General features: G+C 38.3%; 1 protein-coding gene across 16 annotated transcripts in view; it reads right to left on the reverse strand.

The window, feature by feature from the left end:
- Positions 1–1,661: 1,661 nt before the first annotated feature.
- Positions 1,662–12,491, reverse strand: part of LOC135294941 (uncharacterized) — a 326,225-nt gene continuing 315,395 nt past the window's right edge. For 15 of the 16 annotated variants that reach the window (XR_010356932.1, XR_010356922.1, XR_010356933.1 and 12 more), the window contains one exon: positions 1,662–4,053. Coding sequence is in view for 2 of the 16 variants with exons in the window: in XM_064410887.1 (XP_064266957.1) it covers positions 3,916–4,053 (138 nt within the window). In the remaining 14 variants the exon portion in view is untranslated. Of the gene's footprint in view, positions 4,054–4,871; positions 5,984–12,491 lie in introns of those variants that run through there. The other variant, XR_010356924.1, reaches the window with a different exon arrangement.

Consider the following 12,491-nt stretch of genomic DNA (forward strand, 5'->3'; position numbering starts at 1 on the left):
ATGTGGGGGTTAAGATGTTTATGTAAAACAGTGATTTTCCTTTTTAAAATTAAAATGTACAAATAAGCTGGTGTCAGAGCCTAGGTGATCCTTCATTTCCACCGCATTGAGCAGGCTCCCATCAGCAGCAGACAGCCGCTAATATATGCGTCTGGCTCAGTCTGCTCTACCAACTAGGAACCCATCGAATTGTTAATATCAGTCCTTTTTTGTATGCACCACACATCTTTTTCACTCTCTCTCTCTCTCTCTTCCTCCCCCTTTGCAAGAGCTTGTGTTTTTGTTTTTTGTTTTTGTTGTAGCACAAGCTGATTACTCTGAAATCACTTATTAAAGAGCATTTAAATGCCTTTTGCACTGAAACAATATGAAGTTGTATAGAAATATATGATTCCTATATATAGAAATGTATGAAAATTCTGCATCTATATCTAAGCATAGCATACTGAAAATTATGCTTTCTATTTATTTGTGCTAATGGAGACAGCTTTCATATTCTGCCACTGGGTAAATGGGACTGCTTCCTGCATGGTCTCTGTAGGCGTAGTCATGCAGTTCCAGGACAGAGAAACACGTTGTTGATCTTGGTGGAAATTCTGCCTGACTGAAGACCCTGCTTCTTCCTCCCCTCCATCCACCTCTGCCCTGTGTACCTGAGGTAGGGCTGGCTGTGCTGAGGCTGGGGAAGAAGAGGGAGCAGGAAAAGAGGTAGGCAGTGCACCAACTTTCCCATCACTATGGCAAGGGGCAGCAGTGAGTATGATGGGCAGAGTGGAGCCACTGGAGTCATCCCAGTTCAAGCAGTAATGCAGAGGCAGGACTGTGTATTCACGACTTTTGCTGGAGCACCAAATACGCCAGGCAGGGGTTTCTAATGATTCATTTTCTTCTTACTCTCAATGCAGGGAAAGCACAGTTGAAATCTTCAGACTGACAGAGACAAAACTTTTCACACCACAGTTTCACCTTCATTGTACATACAGTGTTAAATGCAAAATTAATTCAGAGTGCTGAATGTGAACTATCCTCATTCAAGAAAATTTTGCTGATCGAAAAATAAATACAATGACAATATTTAATATGCATAGATGGGTGCATCGTACAGCTGATTAAATCTATAAGGACTTTTATTTCAATAAACACTAGGTGCAATTTAAATTATATATTGATATATAGCAACGCACAATATAGTTTTATCTCATTATACAGCTCGAATGAACAGAATATGTGTTCACCTGATCAGTATCTTAAATAACCTGTTTTCAGTATTGAAAACTGCTACAGAATATATGTAAATTCCTAACAAAGTGCTTCACGAGTGTGGCACCTACCTGGGTGTATTTGTCTTTCTTATATACATTCAGATCTACTTTTCCAATATTTCCTAAACAGAAGTCAACACACACACAATATCACATCTGTGTTTAAAAGGTTACCTCTGTAAATTTTTGCAAGTAGCTCTTTTGGGTGTTCTTAGCATGTGGGATTGACAGTTTATGAAGAAAAGAATTACATATTTACAGGAATTCTATCATCATTGTAATTGCTAAGGCAATATTTTTTATGACTATTTAAAGACTAATTATATCTTGAGCAACTTGAAAACTATGTACTGAGCATAGTTTCTGTCTCTTAAGAAAACAAGACAAGAAGAAAAAGTATTATACTAACAGATAAGAGCAATTTATTTTAACAATAGTGTTGATGCTTACAATAAAACACAATTCCTCCCACACAAGTGGAAAAAATATACTGCAACCAAAATACCACTTTTGAAATGAACAAATAGTTTAGATGCCTGATCTGTGTGAAGCCTTTGTTTCAGTGAAGTCTGATGTATCAACAAAGTCCTTCAGCATCTTGGTTAGACACAGGAAACAGAGAAAAATGACTCAGAACTAACTCACCTATAAAATATTAAGAAATACAAATCAGATGACGTGTTTTAGATCAGATGTTTGAGACAAATAAGCAGTGCAGAATAACTCATGTGCTTGTGAATCTCCTTATGCAAAGTCAGTGTAGAACTTAACACATGAGGGACAAGTTATAGCTCACACTGTTTTTTTTCAGAGGGATAAAAAATATAAGAAGTGATGGGGAAATTACAAGTTGCGTCCAGTGCTTAGAGTATTGTGGGTTCGCTTTAAATTGAGCAGGGACAAGAAATACATTTCTGAGTGTAAAGGGATGTTAATACTGTAGTATGATTTTTAAACCAATACTCTCTTTCAGATTAAAATGTAAATTAAATGAGAGAATATTTTAAATGACATATTGTGTTCTCACTTGGACAAAGAAAAAGGATGGCAACTAAATACAAAATACTCTTTGTTCCATGTTACAGGAAAAGCTAAGCAACAGTTTTCCTGTAGACTGAAATCATTATTCAAACAATAGAATGAATGTTTTCTAGGCCTCAAACATCAGTATTTATGTTTTATATTTTAAAAGTTAATTAATGCTTTAACAGTAAGGATGAGTATACACTTTGTGGTAATTATTTATCAGAATTGTCTACAATAATAATAATAATAATAGTATTAATATTATGGTTGGAAGTATTTTAGTATCTGTTTTGAGTGGGAGTTTTTTTGGTTTTGTTGTTTGGGGGAATTTTTACGTACAAACTAACATTCAGGTTAAATTATAATTCTAAATGTTACATGACATCTAGTCCAGTTTTCTAAACATATAAATATGTAACATCCTTATGCTGCACAATGAGTAACAGTTGTTTGGATTTTTTTTTTCTTTTTTTTTTCTTTTTTTTTAGGAACAGTTCTGATGCTTAACATTTAAAATAGGTATATTTTCCTTTTTACCCTTCCAGGCAAGGAAAGCTCCTTTGGTTCTCTAAATTCTGCAGAGAAACAAACACAGTCCAAAGCTGCTGGTTCCCCTCCGCCTAGGTCCCAAGAGCCTGACTTGTGATTGTTGCTAAAAAACCTCACAAGTTAGGGTCTCAGGGACTAGGAAAAGTCCGATATGATCCAGAAGAATTCGTCTTCCAATAAACTGAATTGTTTAGTAGTCATAATCGCTGTCACCAAAATTTTCACTGCTATTGTTAAATAGAAAAAAACCCCAAACCCAAAAGAAACCCTAAAATCAGTGTCCCATTCCCCCACCAAATCAACACCACCTCCTTCCCCCCAAATAAACAAACCACAGTTTCAAGTAGGGGCCAGAAAAGATCAAATAAGCAGGCAAGACGCATACATACATTCAAACAATGTATCAGCTGACCGAACAGACTTTTCTGAGAGTATGGTCCTTAACTTTTGAAAAGAAGAAACAAAGAACACAGGATAAAAATCTTCACTGCCTTGTCTCACAAGTAACTATGTTACTATAATGCATCAGAGGGAAGCGTCTACAAATGGGTTAAAATCTGCTTCCAGCAGATTTGTACAGTAACAGTTTTATTCTATTTCCTTAATGCCTGAAAGAAGGATTAAATGCTTGTTAAGGGGGTTCTAATTGAAATATTTCCCCGGTATCCTACTGTTCAGGTGGGCCCTGGGTTACAGACTACTTTAAACCCATTCACGATGCAAGGATAACCTTTGGGCGTGTATTCACTTTTTGCCTCTTCCCCACGTTCAACATTTAATCCTTCTACAGACTGCTAGAAAAAGCTTCTTCCTTTCCAATGGCAAAACTAGCCTTCACTCCATAAGCTGCAGAAAACATTGACATGCAGATATTGTTGTCACTTGAACCAGATTACTCAAAGCACACATAACTTTCAAATACTGTTGATACAGTAAGAAGAATTGCTCGGATTTCCCAAATAATTTTGTTCTGAAGCCGAACACTTTTAATGGCACGACCACAATCCTGAATTACTTTTGCATTCATTCTCCTCCGATCTTTAGCCTTTTTTGCAGAATGAAAAAGAAAATTTCTACTTTAGGGACAGGATCCATCGTGGCTTTTTTTTTTTTCTCCATCAGATCCCAGAGCAAAAGAAACAGCAGCCATAAAGGTCCTAGCCACTGGAGCAGAATCTGGCATAGAAAACTCAGAGCTCTTCGGGAAGCCGTTCAGCTTTAAAAAGGAAAAAAAAAGAGAAGGGGGGGAAGAATTAGAATCTCTGCTGGTCGAACAGGTGAACCATCCATTTACAAGAAAGCAGTACAGAGTGCTCTGCCGAAGAAAAGATTTGCCAGTGCCCCCCACCCCCACCCCTGCCCTTCACCCTCCCCTCCAGACTGATACTTCAGATTTCAGAACATTTTGGATTATTTACAATATTATTTCAGCTGATGATATAATGCAATATTATATAAGAGCCGTTTCTTTGTCACTGTGCACCATTCAATCAGTTATGCCTCAGACACAAAATAGTTAAATGAAACAAAATATATATATATACATATGTGAGAGATATATATATGTATAGCAGTCCCTAGATTTCATTCAATTTCTTTTTTTAAAGCTGATCATGATTTAACAAACAATTTTGACCACAGCTTTCAAATCAATAATTAGAATGAAAAATCTCACCCCTCTATAAATATGACATTAACATAATTATACCACCCCCATCGCATAGACCCATCCTCTTTAGGGAATACATCTGATGCTCTGAAGATGGAAATCAGTCAGATTTTAGTTGCTCTCGAACGTACCTTTGCTTCTCACTGACTGACTGGCTTTACCTTCCATGCACACACACACGGTCACAGCACACACACGCGCGCACACACACACACACACACACATGCGCACACACACACACACACACACACACACAGGCACAGAAAGGCACGGCAAAGCAGCGGATGCTGACTCAGAGCAGTTGTGTGTGGAGGGGGTGGTATCGGCTGGTATTTTCACTGCACTCATCATTAACATTAACTCACTCTCTAGCATCCACCCTCTCTCGGACCTGCTGGACTGCAGCATTTGCATGACGCTGTCACTCTAGCCCTTGTGGGTCAGATGTTAGAAGAAAAAAAACAAAAAAAACCTCAAGGCTCTCATAAGGAATGCCTTCATTTCTTCCAAAGGGTCCCTCTTCTTATTTTTCCACCTTTCTACTTCCTCTGTTGCTGTGTCTCAGTTGTTTGACATCTTTCCGGAAGAAAATGTCTTGAGCTGCAATAAGCCAGTAGTCAGTCGGTCCTCCCCTCACCTCACACTCCTATTCCCACCCCCTTTTTTTCCTAATCAATAAGACAGATCTCCAAATGCAGTTGTGAAAACAGGCTCTGACACACAGACTTTCATCCTCGATCCTCTGCCTCAGGAATAGCAGGCAACCCAGGCTCACACGTGATGTAGAGAGAAATAATGCCAGTAATTCTTGAACAGTCTTAGGAGTTTATTCTACGCCTTCTTCATTTTTTCCTGTGCTCGAATAAATACCAGTGGGAAGGACACACTAGCTCTCAAAAGCTACAAGGATTCACTTCTTCAGAAAATAATGAACATTAAAAGACTAATATTAATCTTCCTCAAAATTAATGCTATCTTCCTCCCCCATTCATTGTACTCTTTATGAGTAGGAATTGTCTCATAGCCAAAACCCTGCCAGGGTCTGAATCACCATTCACTGTGCTGAAATCGTGAGTTTCTGGGCTTCAATTGGCATTTAACTGGACTAAGCAATTTTTTCCCTCTTTTTCTTTTCTTTTATTTTAGACTTCTTAGTTAGAATAAAATACAAAAAATAGAAGCTGCTTGTATCAAAGGGAACACTGCAAGAGAACAATGGCAATACACCCGCACCATCACACTGAGTACTGAAAATGCATGTTTGAGCCCCACTTGTGTATTTTTCTGTATGATATTTGCTCCGTTTTGGTAGAGAAGCCTGAACACATACACACACTCCGAATACACACACACAGAAACAGAAGACACGTATAGAAAATATACAACACAAAACAAAGCACAAAGGCTGATAACTGAAACACAGGCACAAGTTGTCTGACAGGCTATGAAAATCCACAGAGCATAATCATTGTGTGCATTTTTACCTTTTTCCTTTGTTCTTAAGGCAAGGGACTTTAATGGCTTACGATGTTGACAGTCTTTCGGCTTTTCCCTTTTTTACGCCAACAGTATTTGGGAATTACTTTTCCAGACAATACCACACCACTGTGATTCGCGGTATAGAAATTATTTACCAGAGGGGGGGGACAGGTGATACGCAATTCACCAGCCAATTCTCTGAGCTGCCTGGTGCTGTGGAAGCCCTCGGCGCAGCCGGGCGGGCAGGTCCCAGGATGCAGCGCTGCAGTCCTGGCTCAGGTAGCCTTTTGGCAGCCTTACGGCGGCAGCAGCGAAAGGGAAGGGCATCCACTTGCAGGGAAGGTCCAAAAGAAAATACCACACAGCCCCAAAGTAAAGGAAGGAAGCCAAAACACCAGGTACACGCCCTAAGCCCAGTTAGTGCGCACTTGGGACCAGTCGTGGTGATGGTGATTAATTTCTTAGGAAAAGGATGGAGGAAAGTAGACAATTAGGAAACAGTTAAGTTTGTAATCTCAGAGAAAGGGAGAGACGGAGACAGACACACACCCACATACAGAGAGCGAGCGAAGAATGCCAAGCATGAGACAACAAAAACAAGACCAAAATCAGATTTGGGAAACTGAAAAAATACAGGATTACAGCATTCATCTTAGCAGTTACTGAGGTATATAAAAAAAAAAAATTACCACATGCACAGCATGGCTTAAAATACTTATTGCCATCAACAGTCTGTGACGGATGCCGGATTCTTACTGCTATACGTACATTAGATTGGTCATCGCCTCTTAATCTCCTTTTGCTCAGACCCATCCATTTTTTGCTGCTCCAGCATCTGTGCCCTTTATGCTTTTTTTCTGTATAGTTACCCACAATACCCTGGATAAATTAATGTCATGACCTCACTATGGCTATCAGAAAGAAAAAAACGTCTACTATTTTAATAATTGAACGTGCACGTACAGCAAACTGCCTACTGATAGCCCAGCTTTGTGGACTGCCTCCAAAAGCAGCCTTTGCTAGCTCTGCGAATCAGAGACAACAGATGCAAATACTGGCCACAGAGCCCCGGCTCCCTGTCTTGCCTTTTTTTTTTAAAAACCCACCCTTTTCAGTCTGTGCCACTTCATTTTGCCTGTGCCTCTTCCCTCAATGGTTAAAAACATTAGCCTGATGAAATTAGAGGCTTCTGAATAAAAGGATGAAGATGAGTGAAAATTATAAATGGTTGCAGATTCTGGAAATTTATATCCAGACGGTGAGTAGGGAAGAGTACCCAGGTTCAAGTGCTGAGCCTCACTCGGGAGCACCTCTGGGGCCAATGGGACTGCAGACTAGATTAAATCAATAGTCGTCTGAAACGAGATGTCGTAATCAATCAGCTCAATTACCACTGTCATAGATCTGGGCTTAAGGTCTTTCCTGATTTCACTCTTCTAATCATTAACCCTTATACATCCTCATAATAGGAATTCATGCTTGCTCTGCTGCCCTACCTTCAGACCAACAAAGTTTAGCTTAGCATTTTCTCCTCTTTTTTCCTTTCGCTATTTAAATAATATCAGAGTGGGTCAGCAAGAAATGTTTTAAATGTGAATATGGTGAGATTAGATGCATTCCTTTAAGTGTACCTATTATATATGGGCTGCTGTGCACTTATATATTATTATTATGCCTCCGGGAGTGGCTGGGTGGATCAAAGACTGCTGTTTAATTAACATTCAACTCAGCTGTTTCCTTGGAGATTAAAAATAGAAGACTAGTTGAATTAAACTGAAGCTGTTCACTCCTTTCACTAATCCAATATTACAGAACCCTCCTCCCCTCAACCTAGTTAGAAACAACTCATTTCTGGTTAATCAGCCACCAGGAAAATCCATTTTCAGTTTGAAGTTAAGTGTGAAAAAGTTGGAAAGACAGTTTTGTGTGCATGTCTGAATTTCACAGAATTGCCCATAATTTACATTTTGCATCCACAGTACAGTAAATCCTCATGCAATGAAAGAAGAAAAGAACCATCAGGCTTGACTATGAGCAGAACCACTTTAAATTCTTGCCTGTAATTATTATTTACTGTATGAAGATTAAATGTCAACCATTAAACTTTTTTTTTTCTTGTGCAGGAAAAGATCTAACAGTTTTTCATTAAAATGCTCCAGCAATTCTCACATATCTGTCTCTGATTTTCTCAGGAGGAAAGAAAGAATACAGGTAGCAGGTATCCAGAATTCTGGTCTCTTAAGTCTGATTTCTTCTGTTAGAATTAAATAATAATAGCAAAAGAAAACCCTGGTACATTTACACTTACATCACTGCCTGTACACACTGCCTCTGTTTCCAAGCAGAACCACACCTTTTTTAACCGTAGATCTGCTTCTCATCTGGACAGACAGAATGCACAGCCCCACTCCAGGCAGAACTGAGAATACCAAATAGCAAAATTATCTGTGGAAATGGTATTTTGTGGGGGAATTTGTGCTCCTAGAGATCCTAGCAGTGGGTATGGGACAGGGGCAGCAAACAGGGATCTCCCGGCAAAGGCAAAGGCCGAGGTCGGGGGTCTGTCTGGGCAGGGCTCCATGCTGTCCAAACCAGGTTATAATTGGAGATCGACTGCTGGATTTAATGACCCGCTGTTTTCATTAGTAGAAATATAAAAAATTGGTCTCAAAAATGATTCAGCTGCTAGCATAGGTGCTTTTTAACAGGCTTATACCTCAGCCAGGAACAGCTTGGTTGCAGTCACTGACCCCTCACAGATGGAAAAAAAAATGACCTCAGCTTTGCCTCTTTTCTGGGAAAGCTGTAGCTGGCAGGGGAATGAGAAACAAAAAGAACCTTAATTTTGTCCTTTAGTCATGCTAAATGAATGCACTGCACCAGACACCACCTTAAACTGGCTGAAGGGCACTGCTCAGTTTTGCAGGCAGCAGCTCAGACTGTGAGCATCATCCACAAGGGGACAGCATCCACATCCACACTGGAAAGATGCAGTTTGTGTCTGTGAGGAGCAGAAAGGGGAGCAGCCATTGCTGAAAGCACCCAAAAATTAAAAAAAAAAAAAAAAATTAAAAAAAAAAAAGAAAAAAAGAGAGAGAGAAGAAAAAAGAAGATATTTCCTGGATTATTACTTCTGGACGGAGAGGGAGGAGAGGTGAGACTGGACATGCATGTCAGATATCAGAACCTGCTCAAATACAGGATCAGCCTTTTGTTTCTTAAACAGCAAGAGTGAGGTGATTTGCAATATTAATGCAAACTTTGTGTGACAGACAAGGACTCTGGAATAACAGATAGTAATGTTAAGAGAATGTGATGAGAAGAATTAGATACCAATAGAGCAAAATCAGAATGTATCTAATGGGAAGAGAGAAATGCACTAATATCAAATGTTATTCTGATTTTACAGTTCTCATCTTCATATCCTTAGTGTGCTCAAACTGAAACATAACACACTCATCCCTTTTCTTTTTCTAGAAACAGAAGTTTCTTCATCATAGTGCACATGGAAAGGATATTAATAAAAAAGGATTCTCTAAATGTAGCATTTAAATAACTTAGAAGAGTAGCAGTTTGAATGACTTGTGCCTAGTTGGAATGACCTACACCATAGTTTTGTATGATTGTCCCTAACACCTTCTCACCTCACTGATGAACAGCAAGGGGATAAAGACTTCAGAAAATTCCCACAGCTATCTAGTCCCAGATTTGCAATTTAAAAAAAAAATCTACCCTTCCATTTTCTTATTTAGAAATGTTACATCCAGAATCCATTTTGTAATTTAGTAAGAGTGTCTTTTTTAACTTAGCTGTAATTCCCACCTGATCATAAAGTACTGAAAATATATATAGCCTACACAGTCTATTACAGAAAGGAAATCACAGAAATAAAATTACAGAGAAAAAACAATATTCTTCTCTTCCTACGCAAGCTCCATCTTACTCAAGAAATGCTATTATACCATCTCCTTGCTGACTTGTCAATTTACCTGCCCTTTATTAAAACACAGACATATGACAGTAGAAATTATTGCAGTTTGAATTACTTTTTGTGTGAATTCTATTCAATAGACCTTGATTTTGCCAACACTTTCAATTAAAAAAGTAGTTATTTGTGAAAACAAACCACTGTGATATGTATACTTTTTTTAACCTATGTTTCCTTGAGCTGTGAGAGCATGAAGTAATGAATGAATTAACTTATCTATTTATGAATAGTTTTTTATTTACTTCACTAATTGCTTTGTGTTACTACTTCATACAGCATCAACACAATGGGAAGAAAGGAAAGGCCCAGTACTAAAATGAAATTCCAACTGTTCAAAACCTGTTTTTGCCTAAACTGCCAGGTCTGCATTTGTAGTCTGTTCAGTAAGAAAGATGCAAAGTGCCAAGAACTATTTTAAAAATCCCTCTTTGCAGATTTTCTAGTATGACAATTTTGCTGTTCCCTGACCTGTAGGTATACCTGCACACACACACACACACACACACACACACACACACAGAGACGCACATATAATTGATAAAAACACAATATTAGATGGAACCAGATCACCATAATACGCTGGTTACACACTATTGTTTCAATCACCAGTGGGCCTGATCCTGAAATAGGGCAATAAAAGTCCCTTTATTAGGGTGTATAATGTTTCTGAAATGACCTGAACCATTTCTCTGAGGACTGACTCTGAGGTGTGTATTTGCCACATAAAAGTCAAAGTTTGTAAAAGGAAATCAAGGGTATTTGGTACATGCTGCAAACACTATGAGAATGTACAGAATTCTGCTGTAAGATAAAAACACTCCTGTTTTCTTAACAATGCAATCTGAAGATAAACATTTGTGAGAAACATTCAGACGCAACATTTCTACAATGTTGTTTTTAGAAGTTTCAAAAGCAGTCTGGAGACAAGAAAAGCAATTTCAGAAGAAAATACAAAATAGGTGCAATGCCTGCAAAACCAGAATATTTTAAATTTTCTAGACAGTGAAGGTTAAAGCTATCCTGCATTCTCATAGTTCTCTCTCTCCTTTCAATCAATCTCATTGATTTTTTTTAAAGGTCAGAGGCTATACCTTCATTGATCAAAGAAACAGCCTGACACAGCGAAAGAGTCTGCCAATTCCAGACAGATCAATCACACCTTTGTCTGCTTTTGATACATTATGGTTATTTATTCTGCATCACCACGACTTTCTGTCGCATGGCTCTTAATGTAATAATGCTGCTCGGGGACAACAATAAAAGAAAAGGGGGGAGGGGAAATATTCTATTTAAAATATTTTAAGCCTCTCTCTGGTATTTCTGAGGGTGGCTTATGATGGAACTTGGCCAACTTGTTTGATTTCATTTTTGCCTTGGAACTCCTGTTCTGGTATTTAGCTCTTGGTCAGTGCTTTGCAGGTTTTTAAAAAGGCAATCTCTTGAAAACAATTTGTGCAAACTGTTTTTAAAAAAGTAATTGGATCCTGATAGAACAACAATTACGATCTAATCACAACCATAATTTTCCACATTTATGCACTGTTTTAGAAATGTTTTAATAAATATGATGTAACTGATACTTGGCTACAGCTACAACTTTATGACTGTAAAAAGAAACTCATGGTCAGCCTAAAATAATTACTAGGAAATATTGCTGAATAAACAGATATAAGTGCTGAAAAGCTCCTGGCTTTGCAAACTATTATGCTGAAAGCCAGCTAAATCTTTAAAAAATTCACTATAAGTGCACCGTCTGCCACGACTGAAAGTTCTATGCTTTTATTTTGCTCTCCAAAGCTCCTGCAGGAAGCCTTCAAAACTCCTGTAGGTCTAATATCAAATCTTTTGTTCACATTTGGTAGCATATCACTTCACTAGCATTACTAGCAACAGTTTCACTGCTTAAGAAAAATCACTTGTGGGTCTTGGGATATTGGTTATAAGTAAAAACATTAAAACACACTTTTAAAAGTGCAATTGTATCCAAAGAGAAGCCAGTGGTAACATGCCCAGTGACTGCAGTGGAGCAGGGACTTCACTGGAAGATGTTAATCTCAACTCCTTCAACCCAAGCTATCTGCAGTAGAAAAGGCTGTTTGTGAGATTTCAAAGGACCCTAATCGTATAAAGATTTAAAAAACCCCAACACATTTCTTATCAAAATAGGTAACAAAGCTGTGATGGGCTCTATGCACCACTCAGTCCTATCAGGCAAAGTAGAACTGCTCAGTAAAATTAAGCATGTAAATCTTTGCAGAATCAGGATGTCAGATAATAAGACATAATCACCACAGTTAGAACATTAAAATAAGATATGCAATAATCCAAACACTTGGCATTAGTTTCTGATTTCATTGTGCCTGCTCTGTAAATTATTGTGCACCCAATTTACAATTACATCAGCACTATTATGTAGAGCAAAAGGTAAGTGGTATACAAAGCTGAAATATTAAACCCATTAAAAAGTTATGAGTTTGACAGAGTCCCTACATGTATTTGCGTTCATGCCAAGAAGTGC

Source organism: Passer domesticus, chromosome 2 (assembly GCF_036417665.1).
Source record: "Passer domesticus isolate bPasDom1 chromosome 2, bPasDom1.hap1, whole genome shotgun sequence".
NCBI classification, from domain to species: domain Eukaryota; kingdom Metazoa; phylum Chordata; class Aves; order Passeriformes; family Passeridae; genus Passer; species Passer domesticus.